The 21,870-nt window shown below is 41.5% G+C and overlaps 2 protein-coding genes across 10 annotated transcripts in view; both read right to left on the bottom strand.

Annotated features, from left to right (window-relative positions):
* Positions 1-1,687, bottom strand: part of Lypd1 (LY6/PLAUR domain containing 1) — a 37,616-nt gene extending 35,929 nt beyond the window's left edge. Inside the window, exons 1-2 of one of the 2 annotated variants that reach the window (XM_070024357.1) lie at positions 1,213-1,687; positions 1,043-1,081 (exon numbers count right to left, since the gene is read on the bottom strand). In XM_070024357.1, coding sequence (XP_069880458.1) covers positions 1,043-1,081; positions 1,213-1,273 — 100 coding nt within the window. In that variant the 5' untranslated portion in view covers positions 1,274-1,687. Of the gene's footprint in view, positions 1-1,042; positions 1,128-1,212 lie in introns of those variants that run through there. The other variant, XM_070024347.1, reaches the window with a different exon arrangement.
* Positions 1,688-4,056: 2,369 nt separating this feature from the next.
* Positions 4,057-21,870, bottom strand: part of Nckap5 (NCK associated protein 5) — a 959,972-nt gene continuing 942,158 nt past the window's right edge. For all 8 annotated transcript variants that reach the window (XM_070024260.1, XM_070024269.1, XM_070024275.1 and 5 more), the window contains one exon: positions 4,057-4,896. In XM_070024260.1, coding sequence (XP_069880361.1) covers positions 4,618-4,896 — 279 coding nt within the window. In that variant the 3' untranslated portion in view covers positions 4,057-4,617. The remainder of the gene's footprint in view (positions 4,897-21,870) is intronic.

The raw sequence follows: 21,870 nt of genomic DNA, 5'->3' as shown, positions 1-21,870 counted from the left end.
GAGGACAGAGAGGTTCAGACCGGAGAACCAAGTCGTTCCGGAAGCCCGCGTCAGCTCCGGTCTATGCCAAAGGATTTGCTTAATTGCTAATTGGTTACAAATTACTTAATTACTATTTTGGCACCATTCATGATTACATTTGCCGACGCCTTTTGGGTTTTTACTTAATTTCTGCAGCCAGCGTTCCTGCGCTGTTTCCCGAGCGACCACGGGGGAACGCGGGAGGAGGCTCGGGTCGCCAAGCGCCCCTGCGCCCCAAGACTTCGGGGCTCGCCGACCCTTCTAAAGGCGGCGGAGGGGACGGCCGCCGCGGGTCGGAGGGGACGTGAAGATCTCGGCTTGTGAGCCACACCGCAGCCCCCCGGGTCCCCGGGGCTTTTTTTTGGGGGGGGGGGAACAATCGTTGGCAAGGGTTCGCGGTCCGAGTCCCAGCTCTGCAGAGCTCAGTCCGCAAAGAGTCAAAGAGGGAGTCAGACACCGGCATCCTTGGAGGCACTATCTAAACCTGGCTGCTGTCCCCGGCGTGTCCCCTTCGTGGCTCACGCGGATCGCAGCAGGGACACAGCCCCGGCGCAGCCCGGCCCCGCACCAGCCAGCTCCGCGAGCGCGTCGCTCACCTGTCGGCGGCGCCACTCCCACGGGTTGCAAGACACTTGATAACTTGGCTGCGGTTCGGGGAGATGTCACCCCTTCGTATCTCCCCCAGACCCTCTCCATGACCTACACCTTCCCTCTCCCCCAGCCAACCCCTGTCCCCGATTTCTCCCAACTGTACCCTGGGCAGCCTGTGCTGGGAGTCCCGCAAATCCAACAGTCCCCAAGTCCAGCAGCGCGGGACTTGGAGACTTTCCCAGTTTAGCGCGCCTCTGGCCACCACTCGCCGCCGCTCAACTCCCGCGGGGCAGCCCCAAGCCGCGCCCGCCCGGAGGTGGGCGCCCTGGGGGTGGGATGGGGTGAGGGTGGGGAGGAGAGGGGCCGGTGGGTGGTGGATCGCCGGGCTGGGAGCGCTTGGCGGGGCTGCCGGCCTCGGTGGTCTCCTTACCTGGAAGCAAGCACAATCCGCAAAAAGTTGCCGCGATGCCGAGGACCCACATCCTCCCGGAGCCGCGGTGCCGGGAGCGGGCGGGCGGGAGCATCAGAGGCGGCGGCCGCCGCGGAGGACGCCCGCGCCGCGGTCACCGTGGCCGCTGGTACTGCCGGGGCCCGCGCTGCTGCCGCCCGAGCGACGGCCGCCACCGAGGGGAGCCGCAGGTGTCGCCCGCGGCGCCCGCATCGCCCGCGCCGGGGCTCTCCGCGCCGGGGTCCCCACGGCTCTGGCTGGCGCTCCCGGGCCGAGCTTGGCACCTCCGGAGTTGGTGGCTTAGACTGAAGAACTACTGGCGATCCGAAGCACCCCCCTCCAAAAAAAGTCTCTCCTCTGCTTCCCCCCTTCCCCCCCCCCACTCCAGGCACCACGTGACGGCTGTCGAGTTGGGGTGGGGGTGGCGGGCAGGGGAGGCTGGGACTGTCTTTCTGTGTCCCCACCTCCTTCCTGCCGCCCTTATCTCCCGCCTCTGCACGTTCTGGGGAAAGGGGCGCTGAGGGCGGCGCGGGGAGGCGGGGTGTAGTTTTCAGGGGCTGAGAGATGTGAAGTGGGGGAAGACGGGTGCGGAGGGCGCAGCAGGTGCCGCGGGGACCAGCCCCGCACGGATTCGGGGCCTCGGTGCGCACGGGCGAGCTCCCCCTCTGGGTCCCAGGCTCTCTCCAGTACCCCAGAGACCAGGTCCAGGTTGGCCCTCCCCGCTCCCCACCCCCCACGGCGGGATCGACCGCTTCTGGGGAGTCGATCTGGAGGGATGGAGTGTTGGGGGAAATGCCCCCCACCCCTGGCTCCCTGGGGTGTCTCGCGCAGTTGTGCCGCTACTACTTCTTGGGAGAGGCTCACCACCGGTGGTTACTGGTTAGGGCTGGATGGGTGAAAGTGCGGTGGGGATCCTGCCCTGACGGACGCGCTTGCCCTGGCTGTCTGTCCTTTTGTCGCCAGCCCGCGCGCATGGCTGGCGGGTACGTGGCACTGACACTGCCCACTGCCGGGGTGGCCCGGCCCAGCGGAAAGCCACCAGGAATACCACCCTGATCAGCTCCGGCTGGAAATCAAATCCGACAGAAAACAAGAGGGTTTCTCTCCTTCCTCCAACCAGAGACTCCATTCGGCTCCCCATAGCCATAAGTTATGAATACCCACTCCATAAGGTACCCGGCTGCCCCTTGGCTGCACCCGCCTCCTCCACCCCATTCTACCCTTATTTTTCTTCTTTCAGTCCATTACAGATGACCCACCTTGTGTATTCGCCGGTGTGATTTGCGCCTTCCTGGCGGAGCACTGCAGCAGGTGGTGCGGAGCAGGCTTGCCTGGCTGGGGCTGGAAGGTACCCCCGCCCCCAGTCCCGCCCGTCCCCACCCCTTTATTTCAAGTCTCGGGGGAGCACACATTTCAGTAGAAATAGCCTCGTAAGTAAGCTCTAACCCCTCTTCTCCAGCCGCCTCGCGGGGGGAAGCTCTCGAGCTGGGGTGCAGTTCATTTATTTTCCCATCCTGCCAGCTGAGCAGGTCTGGAAATGAGCGTCAGTGACTTTCTTGTAATTCCTCTGCAGACGAATCGTTTCCTCTCAGCCTAGGGCTCCTTCTCCCTTCTGCCTTTTGTCCCCCTCCCCCACCTTTTCCTTTCTTTTCTAGTTGGTTAACCCCTTGGGGAGACTGAAATGCTTTGACCATTTCTCCCTTGTCTGTACACTCTGCTTTGACCATTGGCTGAATTGCTACTTTGGGAGCAAAAGGGCCAGTTTATGCCTTCGGAAATCCCTCCTTGGAGCACATATGAGTCACAGTTGAAATAACCTAGTGAGCAAAAAGTCCTCAAAGAAGTCCTTTTCAGTTTTCACAGAGAGCAGTTGTGATAGGACTTTTATTCAGGAAAAAAGAAAAAGGATTTTTAAAAGTCTGAAAGACAAGGACACTTTACATAATTTTCATTTAAGATAACAAAATTCAAACGTAACACATTGCACAAATGAACGAAATAACACTGATTATACAATACTTTTTAAAGGGACAATTGTGTGCTAAACTAACCATATACATCCTAAAAATAGTTCTATTATGACTAGTTTACAGCTTCTGTACAAAAGCAATTATAAATAGTTCACATCTAGAAAAAATACACATAGCCTTTAAAATAGAATTTATCCTTACATATAAACAGTCTTTATAGAAAAAAGGATATTAAAAAGTAAGAAATTATCATAGCACCAACCATTTTATTTTTTTAAAAAGTGGACAGAGCAAATAGGAATCCGCTTTCATTTCTAGAGTACCCAGATTTTAATAAAAAGATAAAAAATCAACAAATAGTATTCAGAATCACAGACAAACCCTAAGGAGAGGAGGATGAAGGAAATGTTTGAGAGGGGAACTTGCTATTGGAACCAGGATTGAGTTGGGTCTGGATTCACTATAACTTCTAATCAGCATCCATACTTCAGTTTGATTTTTTCTAGAAAAGTAGAATTACATTTATTGCTATCTATTGAATCTCTCTAGCAAATTTTTTAATTAACTTTTCTATCAAAAGGAGACTAAGGTGGAGATCATGGCAATTTTTCATTGTTTTCTTTTTTTCTTATTTTTTCCTTTTTCTTATTTTTAAATTTAGAGTGCACTCACAAATCATCTGAGGACTGGGATAGTGAACTTCACAAATCTCAGGTGAAACTTTTAAAAATATATTATCAACTTCTAGGTCTTAGTACATTATTTCAAGAGCATGGCACTGATTCCATTTATTGCTATCATTTGCCCCTACAAATATAATTTCTCTTCAAAAAATTTACAACTTCTGTACAAGTATTCAAAAAGTGCAAAAATTAAGAATTCTGTATCATGTTTACTTTTTATCCTCTTGAAATACAACAAATGGAGTCAATCCTTTTGGAGTAGTTTTTGGCAGTATCATGATTTGAACTCAGAGCCTCCTGCTTGCTAGGCTGGTGCTTTATCCCTGGAGCCATGCCTCCAGCCATTTATTTATTTATTTATTTATTTATTTATTTATTTATTTATTTATTTAGTCAGTGGTGGGACTTGAACTCTGGGCCCGAGCACAGTCCCTCAGCTGTTCAGCTCAAAGCGAACGCTCTACCACTTGAGCTACAGCGCCACTTCAGGTTTTCTGGTGGTTTACTGGAGATAAGAGTTTCACGGACTTTCCTGCCCAGGCTGGCTTTGAACCGTGATCCTCAGATCTCAGCCTCCTGAGTAGCTAGGATTACAGGTGTGAGCCACCGGCACCCAGCTTTTTTTATATTTTTGCTATTATTTTTAGATATGGAAACTAGCAAATCTTTTCTGTTTGGGTTGGCCTCCAACTGAGACTCCTGAGTAGCTAGGATGGCAGGCATGAGACAGCAACCCAGCTGGAGTTAGTTTTTATTGCCCTGTCAAAGGAATAAGCGGTAGTACATTACCTACTGTGAACTTGACTGGCATTTGTACATTAATGTTTATCCTTTCTACATCCTTATCATTGCTTTATTTTCTTTAAGTGTACTCTTCCCAGGTCTCACTAAGGAGCAAAGTTCTTTACACATCATTTGAACCTTGACTTGCACAAGAAGAGAAGCTATCATATAAAGAATCACTCAAGGATTCCAAATTATCGACTCCAGGCCTATCTGAGCTACTCAAAGATGCTTCTTCATTTTTTTCTTTTTCTTCTTTTTCTCCTTCAGCCTTGTTCAGAGAGTTCTCTTTTTCTAATAGAATCACAGTAGAGCTGTTGAATTTATTGAATGACTCCAGGGAAATTTTAGATAATCTATCCTCAGGATCTTCTTTTGTTTCTTCAACTGTTTTCAATTTCTGTAATAAAAGAGAAAAATATTAGAAACATATTTCTTTAGAAAATCAAGTTACCCTATCTGATATTTGATTATTGTCTGATGGGTACAGTTTAAAGGGATAGAGGGAACTTACAAATGCTTAACAATCTTCTAGTATAGTTAAAGGTAATAATAACGCTAATTTTAGGGATAAATCAAGGCTATAATCATTTTACTGAGATACAGAAATCCCAATTTGCAAATCAGTTAAATGCCATTTAATTTCATTTAAAATGGATCCATTTAAAATTTTTTCAGGTAACGTTCGTTTTTTTCTTAATCAAACTTTCCAGCTCCTCTGCTTTCTTCCTAAGTATTAGTTGCCCTTTTTCTAAAAGGGGATAGTGATTGAGTTTCAATCAGAAGTTATAGAAATCCCTGCTTCCCTGGGCATAAATTTTCTTAAACTGGTATAAAACGTATGTGGCAAATTTGTCAGAACCATTATTATGTTTGTATTTTGTTGCTTCATAGGAATTAAGGCGTTTGAAAGAGGCCTTCAGAACTACAGAAGACCCAAGGGTGTAAAAATCATAGTTACAGGTCTGCAGTTCAGGAACCCCTCTTTTCTAACTCTTCCAGGAGGTCCTAGCAATACCAGATGAGTTATAAGATGTTAGTAGCACTCTCTAGGACTTTATGAGATCTATCAGTCATAATCACATCCACAGGCAAGTAAGCAATGTGAACATGAATAGACTCAGTTGCTCCACTGGCTGCTGAGGTGGGTTGGGGTGAAGACAAAGGAACTCAGATACAAGTAATGATGAAAAGCATGGAGGGGTTAAGGCCTTTACAAACATCTCTCATCTTTTCTTTTTCAAGAAAAAGTTCCATCAGACACAAGGAAGAAGCAAGAACAGGGTCTTAGAGTTGATAATAATAGCTACATTTCTTAAGCCTCCACTAGATAAAAGACATTTAACAGATTTTCCCTGTCAGCCTTTTCATGCCTCTTTAAGTTAAAACATCTTGTTTCATGTTCTTTTTTTAGCCCATGTGTTATCTAGTTTTAAGTTTTATCTTATTTTAATTGGCACATAATAATTCCACATCTGTACACGGTACAATGTATGTTCCCATCCACGTAGATAATGGACAATGATCTATTGCATCAGAGTATTTAGCCTATCTGTTGTGTCAAACACCCATCTTTTCTTTGTGCTGAAAATATTCACAATCCTTTGTTCTGGTTACTTTGAAATATATAATATCACGAATTACACCCACTACAGTGCACAAAAGAATACCATACTGTCAGTACATATAGTATTCTACCTGTTGGTCCGCCTCTTATTTTGGATGAACTCAGTGACTTATGCTTTCACTTGTTTTTTTTTATCAGTGGTGGTGCTCTATCATCTAAGCCACTTCTCCACTTCCAACTTTTTTGATGATTAGTTGGAGATAAGAATCTTACAGGCTTTTCTGCCCCCAGCTGGATTCAAATCACGATCCTCAGGTATCAGCCTTCTGAGTAGCTAGGATTACAGGCATGCACCACTGGTGCCTACTTTGACCAGTTTTAAAAATGACAAAGCAAGACTCGAATGGCACAGCTCCTCATTCAAGATTTCCCTGAACATGGCAGAGAACAAGATCGGAATTTCAGCCTGGCTGCCTCTACACTCTTAATTTTTCCACTACATAATGCCTTCTGCAGTAAAGGACAAAACATAGTGCTTGTTTGATTTACATTTTGCTACCTAAATGTTCCATTTGAAGAACATACCAAACCGTTTCTGACATACACAATTCTCTTTCCCTACTAGGCCCATTCCTCATGGTCATGTAAGAACTGGAAAGGTGCAGTGAGAAAACTGACCTCTATGGGAACAAACAGAATTCCTATGCAGAACAGTCAACAGAAAGAAAAAAGAGATGGAAACAAATGGTTCAGTGTCCCAAAAGCAGACATGGGCAGTTTTCTCTGCTATGGGGAATGGTATAATTCTACAGGAATATTTGAAAATCATCCTTGAACTAGTGCTTATTTCATTATACTATTAACGTGGAGCCACATTACTCAGGGAGCTCATTTCCAATCTCAAATGGCTACATTGAAACTATAGGGGCCTGAGCCACAAACTTCCTAGCTGAGCACAGAAAAGTGATTTCATAATTAGATATTACTTTATGCAGGAGCCCTTTTCTGTGTGCTGTGCCAAGTTTTAAGCTTTATTTTCTTTTTCAAAGAATTATATAGCACGATATTAAAAATACATGGAGCTGGAAATACTTCAGAGAAACTAAATACATTTATTTACAAAAAGGTTTAATGTAAATATTGTATATACATTTACATTTACGTTTAGGTAAATAATGGATATACAAGGATGCTTTCTCCTTCCTTGGATGTCTTATTCTTCATACAAGAACTACAAGCATTTTTCTTTCCTACTTCTGAAGGTCTATATAGATCACAAATTCACTCAGCAAACCCTTGTTACATAAGCTACTAAAAGGCAGATGGGAGGATTTGTTGCTAAGGATTCAAAGCTCAAAGAACTGAGTTCAAAGGGGACAGCAGAGACCCTGGAAAATGACACATGGGCTTCTGTACCAGCTTGGCTCTTTCCTTGGTTCAGTGCCCACAACTTCTTCAGGTATAAATGGTGATAAAGGGCTGGGAAGTTGGCTCAGTGGTAGAGCGCTTGCCTTGCATGCCTGAGGCCCTGGGTTCGATTCCTCAGCACCACATAAGCAAAAAGAAAAAAGCCGGAAGTGGCGCCGTGGCTCAAGTGGTAGAGCTCTAGCCTTGAGCTGAAGAGCTGAGGGACAGCGCCCAGGCTCAGAGTTCAGGCCCCATGACCGGACCCAAAAAAAAAAAAATGGTGATAAAACATAGTTATTTCAGCATTAAAGAAAATCTTAGAAACATAGTACCTTAAGGCACTTACTACTAGGTGTTGCTCAAGAAATGCAAATGAGGATTATTAGATCCGTGGTTCTAAAAGTGTATCTGCACCAGGAAATGCAGGTCTTTGGTCTCCACCACAAGTGTGATATGAGAGACTTTGAGGCCCAGAGGTTTCTTTTAAACAAGATCACAGAGCAATTCTGAAACATACTAGACAGAAGAGCACTGATCTAAAAGAATTTGCAGTTTGGGAGAGAAAAAAACAAACAAACGAAACACCAGGCAGTATGATTCAGTTAGTGCAGATGGACTGAGGAAAGAATTACCATGTAAACTCCCACTGTTTATGGGCAGGGCATCCTATTTTCTAAGGGTTCCAACCTCTAATGCTTGAAACCTTTAGAAAGGTCGGTTTTGTCTGTCACATGTAATAAAGACTGACCCTGTTCAGGGATGTTATGGAAATGAAGGACCATTGTAAGAAAAACCTGGCCTTCTCAAGCTTCCTTTCATGTTTACAGTTTAGGTGTGAAAGCAGAAATATTTCTTAGCTCTAAGAACAATCTCTATGCAAATGATGATGAGAAGAATCCACTGGGCCTTGGAGTGCTGAAGATGGCTCTCCAGAGGCCCAGGTTGTGATAAAGGCAGATGCAGCTATGTGGGTCTAGCTATTGCTGCTGAGCTGAAATGTGGGTCTAGATCTTTGGATTTCAAAGATGAGAAAATAAATCCATGAAATATTGGTTTACATTGAAAAAAATGCCCCAATTTTTAATTTCTGTCACATATTCAACCAAGATAACAACAACCAAAAAAAAAATCCCAGCAGGGGTATCAAATTATAATCTTGATATTGTCTGTTTATTTACTAGGAATCATGTTTCTTCCCTCTGTCTCTCTGTCTCTGTCTTTCTCTCTCTAGTATCCAATTTGTGGACCCCTCCACTTCCTTTTCCCATAAAGGAGTAACCCACTGCTCAGTTGTCATTATCATCTCAATGGAAACCTCCATTAGTACCAGAGGACTCTCGAGGGCTGGCTTGGGCTTCTCCAGTGTTCTGATGAGCAAAGAATCACAGCATTAAGGCAGTTTCTTTGCCCTGCCTCTGCCAAGGAACATGTTCAATTAGCCACAACTTGGTCTTTCCAGATATTGAGAGGCTTTTGGACTTGGGGTGCCTTTAAATTTAAATATAAGGAGGACTAAGGTCAAATGATAATGTATTAATGATTTATTTGGCAGAAGATAACCAAGTAATGCACATCACTGTACAGTGACTACCCGTAAAAGTGCTTTGCAAACTGATCATGGTAGTAACAATTTCCCTTCTACTGAGTGTCAGTTTAGAGGCAGACACTCTGCTAAGCACTTCGCAGGGATTGGCTGCTTTCCCCTTCATATCACTTCTATGGAGTGGGTACCATTAGCATCTACATTGACAGGCCATGGAAGCTTGAGGAAGGTGGAGCCTGGTCCTGCAGCCTGGAAACCCATGGTGCTGCTTGCACTTGGACCCAGGTTATCCGCTTGTGGAACCTAAACTCTTTATCTTGGAAAAGCACTTGAAAACATCAGTCACTAGTATCTGTAAAGATAACATCCAAAACGAATATGATAGAAGCAAAACGGCAGTAATGGAAACCCAAGCAAAAATTCATGTTTGGCAAGAATTGTGTAGGTTTTTAAAAACATGGACATTCCCTTCGTATGTTGTGCTTTATCCAAATTTCATTAACATTAATATACTACACTTGTCACCTATAGGTGGCAACAGTTGTATGGATGACTCTTTGGTGAGGCTTTTGATTGTACTGGGGAACAAAAGACAGAGCAGGCAAAATGAGAATGTAGTTTTCAAGTTTAAAATAAGTAGCTTTACAATTCTGACAGCATTTTCCTGCCTTTAATCATAAAAATGAATTATTAGCAATAATCCCAGCCAAATGTAATGATGTATTCTCCAGAAATCTCTTGAGAATTAATTCTAACCAATTTAATACCTTGTTACCAATCAATCAACCAAAAACATACTCTGTAATCACCTTTGTGAAAACGCGCTTGTGCTTAGGATTCTCAGAGGTAGTTTCATACAGAAGGGTGCAGTTGAAAAAGTTTTGAAAGAAAAGTGGGATAAAGATATACAGTTAAAACAAAGAAAGAGGTCATTCTAATAAGACACCATCTAACATAGCTCTGCCAAGAGAGTCTATCTCTTCTGCTTATAGATTCTGTAATAGACTTATCATAAAGACAGTGACATGCACACCCCTAGAATTTCTTAGAAATCAAACCAGACTGAAGGAAGTATTGGCTCCTTATCCAGATATAGGTTGTGTGTTTGTGTGTGTGTACTGATATTGGGACTTAAACTCAGAGCCTGGAGCACAGACTCTCAGCTTTACTGCTCCCAGATCGTGTTCTACCACTGCTCTGTACCTCCGGTCTGGCATTTTGCTGATTAATTGGAGATGGAGTCTTTCAAACTTTTCTGTCTGGGCTGGCTTTGAATCTTGATCCTCCAGGTCTCAGCATCCTGAATAGCAAGGAATACAGATGTGAGGCACTGGCAGCTGTCGGGATTATAAATCATTATCACTTCCCAATCTATGATCTCACTGTGATCTTACATCAGCCTGGAAGGCAACAGAGACCAGAGCCAGCCATACCTTACATGGAGTATTTTTAGAATTTGTGATTCATACAAATTCAAGTGAACTTGGAACCGGAAGTTTAGTTATCTGATTTTTAGAAGCTCATATAAATTTTTTTCAGTCAACAATAACCATGGAAGAGAGATTTCCCTAGAGTAGTATTCTAAGGAAAAGTTAATTAGAGGATTCTGAGCTTTTGCCATGAGGAAGGTAGGAGAACACATAGCTGATATGTTGAAAAACGAACTTTACAACTTTGGCGGGGGGTGGGGGTGGGTAATGGGAGGACAAGGATGGGAAGGGGAAACAAAGGAGGAGGCAGCAATGCTTGATAAGAAATGTACTCATTACTTTGCCCATGTAATTGTAACCCCTCTGTATGGTATTTTCACAATAAAAAAAACATTAATAGAAAAAAAAAAGAAAACCAACATGATTAACTGATTAACTGTGAAAACGTCCACATAACAGTTTTGGTTTCTTATATCATGTATATGTGTTGAGCGAGAAACTCCTATCCCAAATTAGGACAGACACAAACAACAACTATGGTACAACAATTTTTTTTTATGAAGGCAATCTCTTCCCTGCCCTCTCTCTCTTTCCTTACTTTTTTGGTGGCACTTGGGCTTGAACTCAGGGCTTTGCAATTGCCTGGCAAGGTACTCTACTACTTAAGCCACACCTCCAGTCCTTTTAGCTTTCATTATTTCTTCCAGTCTGTGATCTTCCTACTTATATTTCCAGTATATCTGGGATGGCAGGCATGTGGCATTTTGCTCTGCTAGTTTGGGCAGGACCTGGGCTGCCCTTGAACTCTGATCTTCCTAGTCTCTGCTATAGGGTTACAGTCATTGTACAGATTTTCTCTTTCACAATTTCAAGCAAGTAGCCATCTACCGATTTTATCTTAAAAGTTGATTATATACCTGACCAATGTCACTGTAAAATATCAGGAAGAGAATGAAATCTTTTTGGGAAATTTGAATCCAGCCTTAACCTTCAGCTGGGCACTAACACAAAGACTCCAGGTCTTTGTACAAATTAATACAAACAAGAATCTTAACCAACACTCTGTACTTCTTTGTTCTTTATTGCTATAGTGGTTCATTTAAAGAACATGAGGTGGAAAACTAACCATACTTATAAAGGTTTTGACTGTGTGTCAGGTATTGGGTGAATTATCTCATTTAATGCTTATTCCAACCTCATAAGAGAGTGCAACTTTAATGCCCATTACCCAAATGGGAAAATGCAGATAAAGAGGTCTAAGTACTTTTCCACACACACATGGCTAACAGGTTAAGAAGTCAGGATGTGTGTAGAAGCAGCCTGAGTATAGAACTTGAGACCTTAGCTACCAGGTATTTGATTTGAAAACTAGTATACAATGCCTGGCATTGTGCTAATTAGCTGTGTAACTCCTCTGATACTTAGTCTCTTTAAAGTTTACTTTTTTTCAAACTTGCCACTCTATAAAGCTCTGAAACGCTAACATTTTTCTTAATTGGGTATCTGCTATGCATCTGATATTGCAGCTGAGAGGGTGCAATAACCAAGCCTAACATTCTTGCTCCCTAGCCTACTTTTTGATGAGTTGAAAAACAAAAGCCAAAGGCTGGAAGGAGGATGAAATATTAGCTTTAGTACTGTGAATGCTTCAACTCTAAGCACCAGGTTTCCTAACAGTGTCTGCAAGAAATTGACACGCTTAGTAACTGGCAGCCCTGGGCTGGGAAGCAAGAATACCTTCCTATAAAACATACAGCACAGACAGAATAGAATGCATGCTTTTCATAACCAGCTCCACTCCACAGAGCTATGGGCAGATCTGGATGTAGTCCATGCATTAATTGCCAGTTCCCTCTCTGAACTTTAAATGAATCTTTCCTCTTTTCCCAAGGAGAAAGGAACTGGGGACCTTTGACATACCAGATCTAGAGTATTATTTTAGGCTTGTCTTTTTACCTGGAAGGACACACTCCAAATTGGTAAGGTACATCATAGCATCTCTCACCAACACTTTTTATTAGCTAAGATGTAGACTTTAAACAGTCACAGACACATTCAGGCCAAGAAGATGCTGGAAAACTTGGGTAATGAAGTGCATTGGGTTAGTCAGAGAAGCTTTCCCTGGAACAAAGACATAGGAAGATGTGGAATAAAAGGACAGCTTCTTTTTGGAATCAGGTAAGTCAAATACAGGAGACAGCCTAACTAAGCCAGGACTTTGGGTTAAAGTTGAAGGTGTGATTTACTACATTCATTTTTGGGAGGGGGGGATGGTTCCGGTTATGGGCCTGAACTCTGGGCCTGGGCGCTGTCCCTCAGCTCTTCAGCTCAAGGCTAGTGCTCTACCACTTGAGTCACAGCGCCACTTCCGGCTTTTTTTTCTGCTTATGTGGTTTGCTAAGGAATCGAACCCAGGGCCTCATGCATGCAAGGCAAGCGCGCTACCACTGAGCCACCTTCCCAGCCCTTACTACATTCATTTTGTGGTAAGCAAACTTTGGGCATTGGGATGAGCAAACTTCAGGCAGAATTTTGGGGACAGAGAAGAGCTATTTAATCCAGGATCTTAGTCAGAGATTATGTATATCTTAGTGTATTTTAAAATGACAGGCCAACATCAAGGGGAAAATGCAGCGACTTTAGCTTTCCTTTCTCTTTGCTCACTAGTACCTTTCTAAATGCCATCTTTTAGTGCATTCTTGGCTGCCAGGGTTACTTTCCATATAAGACGTAAACATAGAGCTGTAGAGACTGTTCCTCTTTGTTTTCAAGAGTTGTAGTGTTAACATTGTTAACCTGGTCAGATTCCAACTTGTATAATTACTTGCTCTTGCAAGTTCAGTTTCCTCTCTTAACTCAATTGGATACATTATTCTTCTCTTGCCCTTCTGAAAAAATAAATGTCAACCACTCTCTCCACTCATCTACATGACAGAGATGTGATTCGGCACTTGGGGACTCTGTTTCCTTTCCTTTCCTTTTTAAAAAAAATTATCTTTAAGGGAATTGTACAAAGGAGTTGCAATTTAACAAAGCAGTTTATGAATGCGATGTATCCTGATAAATTCTGTTCCCACACTGAGGTTTTAGAGATACTTCAGTATCTCCAAGGCAAACTGGTTTTATTCCGTGAAAGAGCAATTTTCAGTTGAGTGTGCTTTTATGACTATATTAACTACAGCTCTGTCGTTAATCATGATCAATGGCTTTCAGTGACCTCTGCCAGAACCCCCAAACCCAGAGTGGGTAGGGAAAATGAGTTTGCTTTCTGAGTATAAAATACAAAAAAGAAAACAAAGAGAAGGTCAGTAAGCAGTTAGGATTGCTAGGAGGTAGTACACTTTGTGGAAAGAAGAATGAGCTTCAGATATAAATAACAGATACAAAGACATGTAGAGACCAAAAACAGCATAGAAGAAAAAAAGTAGTTTTACTGATAACTTTTCAATCATTCTCAGATTTATAAAAAAGGGCGAGGGGAGGGCTGGGATGTAGGTCAGTGGCAAAGTGCCTGCCTAGCAAGTGCAACATCCTGGGTTCGATCCCCAGTACCAAAAAAGAAAAGACAAAAAAAAATACAGTTAAAAAAAACCCAAAAGAAAAAAAAAAAGGGTGAGGGGGAGATATGGCTCCATGTCTCTCACAGGAGAGGAAAAACAAAACATAAAAAGAAAATGTTTAAATATGGATACAGGTTGACCCATTGTAACAATGAGATGTACAAGACACTATTGAACATCGAACTTTACAATTTAGGGCGGGTGTGTAGTTGTAGAAGTGGGAGAGAAAGGATGGTAAGGGTAAAACAAAGGAGGAGGCAACAATGCTTGATAAGAAATGTACTCATTACCTTGCTCATGTAACTGTAACCCCTCTGTACAGTATTTTCACAATAGAAAACTTATTAAAAATTACAAATGTGGGCTGGGAAGGTGGCTCAGTGGTAGAGTGCTTGCCTTGCATGCCTGAGGCCCTGGGTTCAATTCCTCAGCACCACATAAGCAAAAAGAAAAAAGCTGGAAGTGGCACTGTGGCTCAAGTGGTAGAGTGCTAGCCTTGAGCTGAAGAGCTGAGGGACAGCACCCAGGCCCAGAGTTCAGCCCCCATGACCGGACCCCCAAAAAAAATTACAAATATTTCTTATAATAAGAAAAGTATTTGGGAAGATGAAAGTTATATAATGATAAACTGAGGGGGAATTTAGTATGATTATACTAATGTCATTTGTTACTTCTGCAAACTGTGACATTAGTGCCATCAATGGAAATGCCTATCACAAAACTTGTATTTTTGTTTTACATGGGTAGACAGATCTGCAAACCTAATTTAGAATATAGGCTGGTCACCTTTAGCAACTTAACAGATTTGATTGATGTTTCTCCCAAAGTAAATATATAAAGCATGCATTACTTTTTAGTGATCTGGAATTTGCAAAACAAGCCAGCCCATTCATATCAGCTTGTCTAAGTGGCCTACCTGGGAAAAGCATGCTTCTTTATGTTGTGAGATGTCTTTCTTTCTTCTGGCATAGTAATATCAATCAAAACTTTTATCTGGGAATAGGAATCAAACAAGTCCTAATACATGCTTCAGTTAAGGAGCTACTCAGCTTTTCCTTGGGATGAAATTCCTTGACATATCTAGCTCTGGGAGTCATGGTAATTGGTAAGTCAAATCATTGAATGTTGAATCTACTGAATCTTGTTGTAAGAGAAGATTTGTTGTTGGGAATTGTTCTTAGGATTCAGAAACATTAAAGTCTAAATTCTGGATTGTATACTAGCTCATACTACAAGTGTAAGATGCCCTTGACATTACTCAGTAGGTACTAAAGGACCTAGAATGAGAACGTGGGATAGTTAGGAGAATGTCAATGGGATCAGGTCTTCTGTACCACTTTCTTTTCGGTAGCATATTATGGGAGTGACAATCTCAATTTCAGCTGTTGACCAGGATTTTCATGAACCTGTAAATAGGAATTCTGCTGCCACTGCTACATCACTGATTTAGTTATCAGGTATTTCTCTGGTACTTTCTATGTACTAGGAGGAAGTCTATGACATTGGTATATGTGACAAAATCACTGCTCTTATGGGATGTAAAAGTATTCTTTAGTATGAAGTAAATGTGGAAAAAAAAACTTGAGATATGTTGGAAGGCGAATATTGAGAACTGTCTCATTGAATGAGAATGTTCTACTCAACCTACTGTTTGGTATGATAAAGACATTTAGAATGCAAATAGCTCATCAAACTCAATTGCTCGTTCCAATCATATTTTCAAAATAGCCTCCTAAACTTGCTACTATATCTTTTTGTCATTTTCTGTTTTTAGTCTATAACAAAGGCAGATGTTTTACATAGATTGACTAATTACTATTTACACTCATCTTTCTTCAGTTTTCTAGGTATAGTTATTTCATAGATTCAGTATGTTAAAACTGGAATTTCTTTTCTCTAATTTCATATTAGTGTGAATTGTGACTTCATGTTATAACTTGATCCTTTTTGGTTAAGTGTTGGTCTGTTGCTATGAGACCTCTTCACAGGAATCTTTCTCTTTGGGGTTTCTGGCATAAATGGCCAAATGACCTGTTGTTCCCTGAGCTTTAACTTTTCTACTGTACAGGCTCCATGTCTTACTTCTTATCAAATTCAAACATCTTTAAATTATGGGTTGAGTTTTATTCTTCATACTTCCAAGATCCTGACATTGTCTTTGGATATCTTAAAGGTTCACCAATGTCATAATTATTCAATTGTTTCTACAAAATCATTTCCTTCTATAGTTCATGTTGTTGATAAAATGTTATTTAGTGTCAGTTGTTTTCCATGATGAAAAGACATAGAGAAAGATCGCAGACTTTAATTGATTTGTGAAAATAACATAGCCATTTTCCTATCCTGTGCATACTAGTAGTGGCAGGTCTCAGATTCAAGGTTAGGATAAAGAGCCAGAATACTTTGTGGATTAACGAATGTCTTGTTGGAGAAAGCAATTTCCTCCTAAGATAGAGACATATGAAATCACATTCCATGGCCCCCCTGGTTGGACAGTTTTGCTCTGAGCTATCTGGATCTTTTCCTGTTCCTCCAGGTCAGAATTTGGCTTTGATAATAGCCACTACCACTTTGTGGAAATCTAGGAGCAACAGCCAATATAATAGGCTCATCAGAGAGCCAAGTATTATTGAAAAGAGTAGACCTCCAAACGCATTGGCTCCACTATTTCCTTATGAGCTTCCTGCAGCCTGAAGCAGTATCTTGCTTGGTCTAAGCTAGTCCCAAGAAATGTGCTCAAGTACATCTAATTTGCCACTTCAGACAGGAGACATCTGATAATATACCTTGGTGCTTCTAAGAAGAGAGTAAGCATCTACTGATGATATTTATAGAAGCAGCAGTAAAATTTACTATTCAAGTGATAAACATACAAATATTAGTGAGTCTACCAACTAAAGAAAATAAACTGTAGGAAAATCAAAACCATAGCCATCTCAACAAAATTCTAGCATACAGGTGATTTTCAGCTTTTTGCTGCCATCTGAAGAGTGGCAAAAGATTTGTTTCAAGTCCCCAGTGAATGCCTGATACAATAGAGAGTTAGAATTCTGCATATTCTATACTTTTCCTATGTATAGACACCTGTGATAAAGCTTAATTTATAGTTAGGCATAGTAAAAAAGATAGATGATAAAATACAGCAATTATAATAAAATTGTATGAATGTGTTCTGTGTCTCTCAAAATATCTTATTGTGCTGGACTCATACTTCTGAGATGATAATGATACCTATGTGATGAGGTAAAGGAGATACATGACACTGGCATTGCATTAGAATTAGTTTGTTAAGTAAGATTTGAGCACAAGCTCTTCAATACCATGACAGTCAGTCTGCTGAGATGGCAAAGTGACGGATGGATGGATAATTTATACAGTGTGGTAATGCTGGATAAAGGCTAAAACAGCAAGATATTTAATCATGTTGCTTAGAATGTTAGAATATTTAAAACATATGAATTGTTTACTTATGGAATTTTCTATTGAATACTTTTGGACTCTTGATTGACTATGGATTACTGAGACTACATGAGAAAAAAATAACTATGCAAGAGTGAAACTACTGTATATTCACTTGGCCAACTGTATATTGAATTATGAAAGGTAATCTCTTCATGAACCCTCTCAGTAGACTTAATAACACTTTATGAGGTTTAAGTCATCCATCTACAAAAATAAAAATATACTTTATTTTGTCTCACATGCAAAGAACAATTTAATTTTAAAATTAATACAAAAGTGAAAGGTGCCTTGCTCCCAGTGAAAGATGTCTGTCTTGCATGGCAGTGTAAACACAACTCAATTGCTGTGAGAATTAAATATGGATCAACAAAATCAATAGTTAATTGTGTAACTCAGGGTTTTTCATTTCAGATCTAATCTGTAAAGAAGGTCCAGGGGATGTTTGCTTTTGATTTTCTTAAAATATTATTTTAAACCCTTATGTCAGGCATAAGAGTTCACAGGGTCTTTACATTATTTCCATAAGTTATTTGGCTTGTAAGTAGTCAAGGTCATATTGATCGCCCAGCCTCTCCAGTTTTCATTTTAAATTTCTGTATCATTATCAGACAAGCGGCTCCATTTGAAGTTTCTGCCTTGCAGTTAGGCCAAGCAAACCTTAATGCAAAAATAATCTAACATAGTAAGTGTCTTGGTACTGAAGGTAATGTATTATAGACTACCTTTTGGTCTAGTTCATGATGATAACTATAACAGCTAAGTAAATATCCACCTTAACCCCACTAAATCAGCAAATCTATTGTTCTGTAAAGCTGTATGATTTGATATGGCCCTATAAGAGCACTCTGGGGTCAGGTGGACCCTACAGGTGCACAAAAATGTCATGTTTTGGCATTCCAAAGGACAATGGGGAAGAGCTGCTGCTTGAATAGAACCTAAAAAGACTTCTTCCAGTCTCATTAGGCCAAGGAGAGAATAAGAAAATCCTAGCAGGCTAGCTTCCACTTGTACAATACCTTCCAGGGGACCATACGGGTATCAGAAGGACCACTTTGACCCTTGTTACATTATAGTGAGTTAAAAATGTAATGTTTGAACTTATTTTCCCTTTAAAGTGTAACCTTTCATATAACAGGTTAAGTCTTGCTTTCTCTTACATATTGTTAGATGCCTTTGTCCATTTCAGGAACAGAAGGCAAAATAATTTTTGAAATAATTTTTTGAAATAATTTTTCTCTTGCTAGCTTGTCCATGATTATTTTGCTGTAGCAGACAATGACCTTCTCAAAGGAGGCCTATCTAACTCTCAAGATAAATAATGAGAAAGTTTCTTTCTCCTTCCTCAAGCAAAAGATTGCATGGAAGGAAATGTTTGTTAATTTGATATGCTCACAGGCAGGAGCAGATTCCAAATACAACAGCAGCTCTTGTGCTTAATGTGGCTAGCAGCCCCATTCCACAGGATTCATGGGCCTGCATCCTTGGAAGGATTCTGGGGATGGTGTATAAGCCCTTTACTCAGTGATGTGGGATATAGACAGTTCTCTGGTGGCAGGTAGATTGTGTGTCTAGCCTTGTGACCCATGAGCAAATTAACAAAAGGAAAGGAAGCTCTGGTTAACAATAGCTCTCAACAATGTAGAAAGACATAGTTTGGATTACTAGGTCCAGGAGTTAGGATTCTCTTCCTCCTATTCCCATCTTCCCATTGCAATAAAGTGCTAGGGGGCCTTTCTTTCATCCTATGAAAACTAGTTTCACAAGATGGAGAGCTACAGTTGACATAGCGACTTCCCTATGATTAAGTGCTTGGGGGTTGACTAGCAGAATGCTGTTGGATTCTCGCGGCAAGAGTCATCTGTCCTTTTTGTGGCTCTCGTATTTAAGTCTTGGCTAATATGGGCTGAAAACATAGATCATGCCTTTAGGAGAAGGTATAAGATCCCTAGTGATGAAACAGAAAGGCAGTTCAAAGACAAAGTTTTCTGTGGAAAGGAGAGAGGAGGTAGAGAAGAAAGAAAACTTACTATTCCCAGAGAAGCTCAGGAATCCAGGGGCTAAACCAACTAGTACCCAGTGACAGAAGGCAAGAGTAAAAGCAATCTCAGAAGTAATCAGAATACAAATGATCCAGGGATTTGCAGATAAGATTACGGCTTCTCAGTAACATTCTGAAAAAGAGTCAGCAACATGAAGATAGGTATCAAGGTTATTACTTAAATAGCCAGCCAGGGATGGCGACAGGCTGGATTTTGGGCCCAGAAAGTCAGGCTGTATTCTGATTCGATATCTTCCTCCCAACCTTTCAGGATAGTTATCACCCATTCATCTCTTGAGACTCAAGGCGAAGAAAATCTCTGATTTTTTTGCTGGCCAGGAGCCTTTGCCACTGTCTCCTGTCTTCCCTTCATCTATTTGCAGATTATTATTGGAGGTATAGTTAGCTATTATGCTAAAATCGGTCAGCACACGACACTATCTCCTGTGTAGTGACTATAAGTCTATTTAGCTTCATATTTTTTGAGTGTCTGGAATGTGTTTGGCACATGGATGATCCATAAATGTTAGTAGAACAAGAAAAGAATGGCAATTGTTGACTGGTCCTTTTTTTCTGTAACTTAATCTTTTACCTCTGTCATATTCTTTAATGCCTTTGGAAGTGATGGAGCTCTAAGACAAGCTATTTGATGAACTTTTGTTTATTTCCTGAGGGGTGGTTAATATTGAATCATCCAGAAGACGTTTAGGTTTCCTTTGTTTAGACCAGGGAGATAATAACTTTCTCAGTAAGTAAATGGGAAAATTGAATTCATTTCTCAGAAAAATTTGATTAACATACTAGTCTCCAGGGGAACTTCTGGGACTATAAACCAACCTCCTGGAAACAACAGTCAGCACAAAGGCTGCATGGTTGGGGATGAGAGCACCAAAGGTGGAGATTGCAGTATTTAGCAATGGGAAGATAAATGGAGGTGGGGGAGGGAAGAGGTAGTAGGAAAAACAAAGGAGGGGGTAACAACGTTCGACAACAAAGGTACTCATTACCTTACTCATGTAACTGTAACCCCTCAGCACAGCATCTTTATAATAAAATAAAATTTTAAAAAATCTCAGCAATGGGGGTTAGGGAAGATGGGGGAGGATGATGGACAGGGTGACACTGTACTTATAAATAATACTGAATTGAAACACCTTTGTATACCACATAAGATAACAACAATAAAATAAAATTACCAACAAAAGAATCTCAGTAGTGAAAGGGGAATAGAAAATAAAAATTAAGAATATCTTCCTCACTATGAGGAAAAGGAAACGCAGAATTGCCCTGGAATGAAACTACTGGGATGACCTTAAAGAACAGCGAATTTTATGAAAGCCAATGGGAGATGTTGAGAGGCCTGGAGTGGCTTCAGTAAGGGTCCCCTCCAGGATGGAGGACCAGATGACTCAGTGGTTATCTTGAGAGTTCTATGGCCTGGTCTGTGACTTCAGTGCGGAAATCTGCAGTGTGACAGAGGTAGAATCATGTAGTGGGCACCATTTTCACATCTCAGTACTGAGCCAGGAGGGAGGGTAGAAGTGGTGTAACTGTCTTTTTCTTCAACTCTGAAAACCCACAGTTGCCGTTAGTTAAATTAGTGCACTGCTAACTCTCTGTTGGACTCAGTGCCGATGATGTCTCTGCCATGCAGATCTATAGTTCTCTTCAAAGACAAGGGAAAAATACCTTTCCTTAGATCAGTGTTAAGAAGTTGCTGACGAACGTGCTTTCAACATTTGTGTTAGATGCTACCAAAGGAGGACTTCAAACTGTGAAGAAGCTAATCTAAAGGCTATTTCCACTGGAAAGTGTCTGAGAAAAAGATGTTTAAGTCTAAGCCAGCTGAGCATGGACACTTACAGTAAAAGAGACAGATACACACAGGTACATGTGCGCACGCACACACACATTTCTGATGCTTCTAAGAGATAGCTATAGACATTTTATTTTATACAGGATAAAACATAATCACTTCTCACAAGAATGCTTGGGTGAATTTTGGCCCATTGGTCAGGGCCAATAAAGATTTCTTGTTGCAAGCCAATGAAGAGAGAAACAGCACCGTGAAGGATGTTCCATGTATGTGGTTGGAGTGTCATTCGTGATTAGCACTGTCACTCTAGTCACTGGGGAATAGCAACCAGACTTTCTCTTCTGCAGCCCTCACTGACTACAAAACACTATTGGCTCCCATCCCACACGATGATGGGATATTAACAGAAAATCTAATTAATCTGTGAATGAGTTATGACCATTTTATAATCAATTTTAAGTGAGTCCCTAACAGAAGATACGATGACGGAAAAGCTGTAAAATTATAAGAGGTTGGTACACACTGTGACTGATGATTTTAAGAGGGATAAT

Source organism: Dipodomys merriami, unplaced genomic scaffold (assembly GCF_024711535.1).
Source record: "Dipodomys merriami isolate MVZ:Mamm:240054 unplaced genomic scaffold, mDipMer1.0.p SCAF_1, whole genome shotgun sequence".
In the NCBI taxonomy this organism is placed as follows: domain Eukaryota; kingdom Metazoa; phylum Chordata; class Mammalia; order Rodentia; family Heteromyidae; genus Dipodomys; species Dipodomys merriami.
This window is presented reverse-complemented; position numbering and strand designations above follow the sequence as displayed.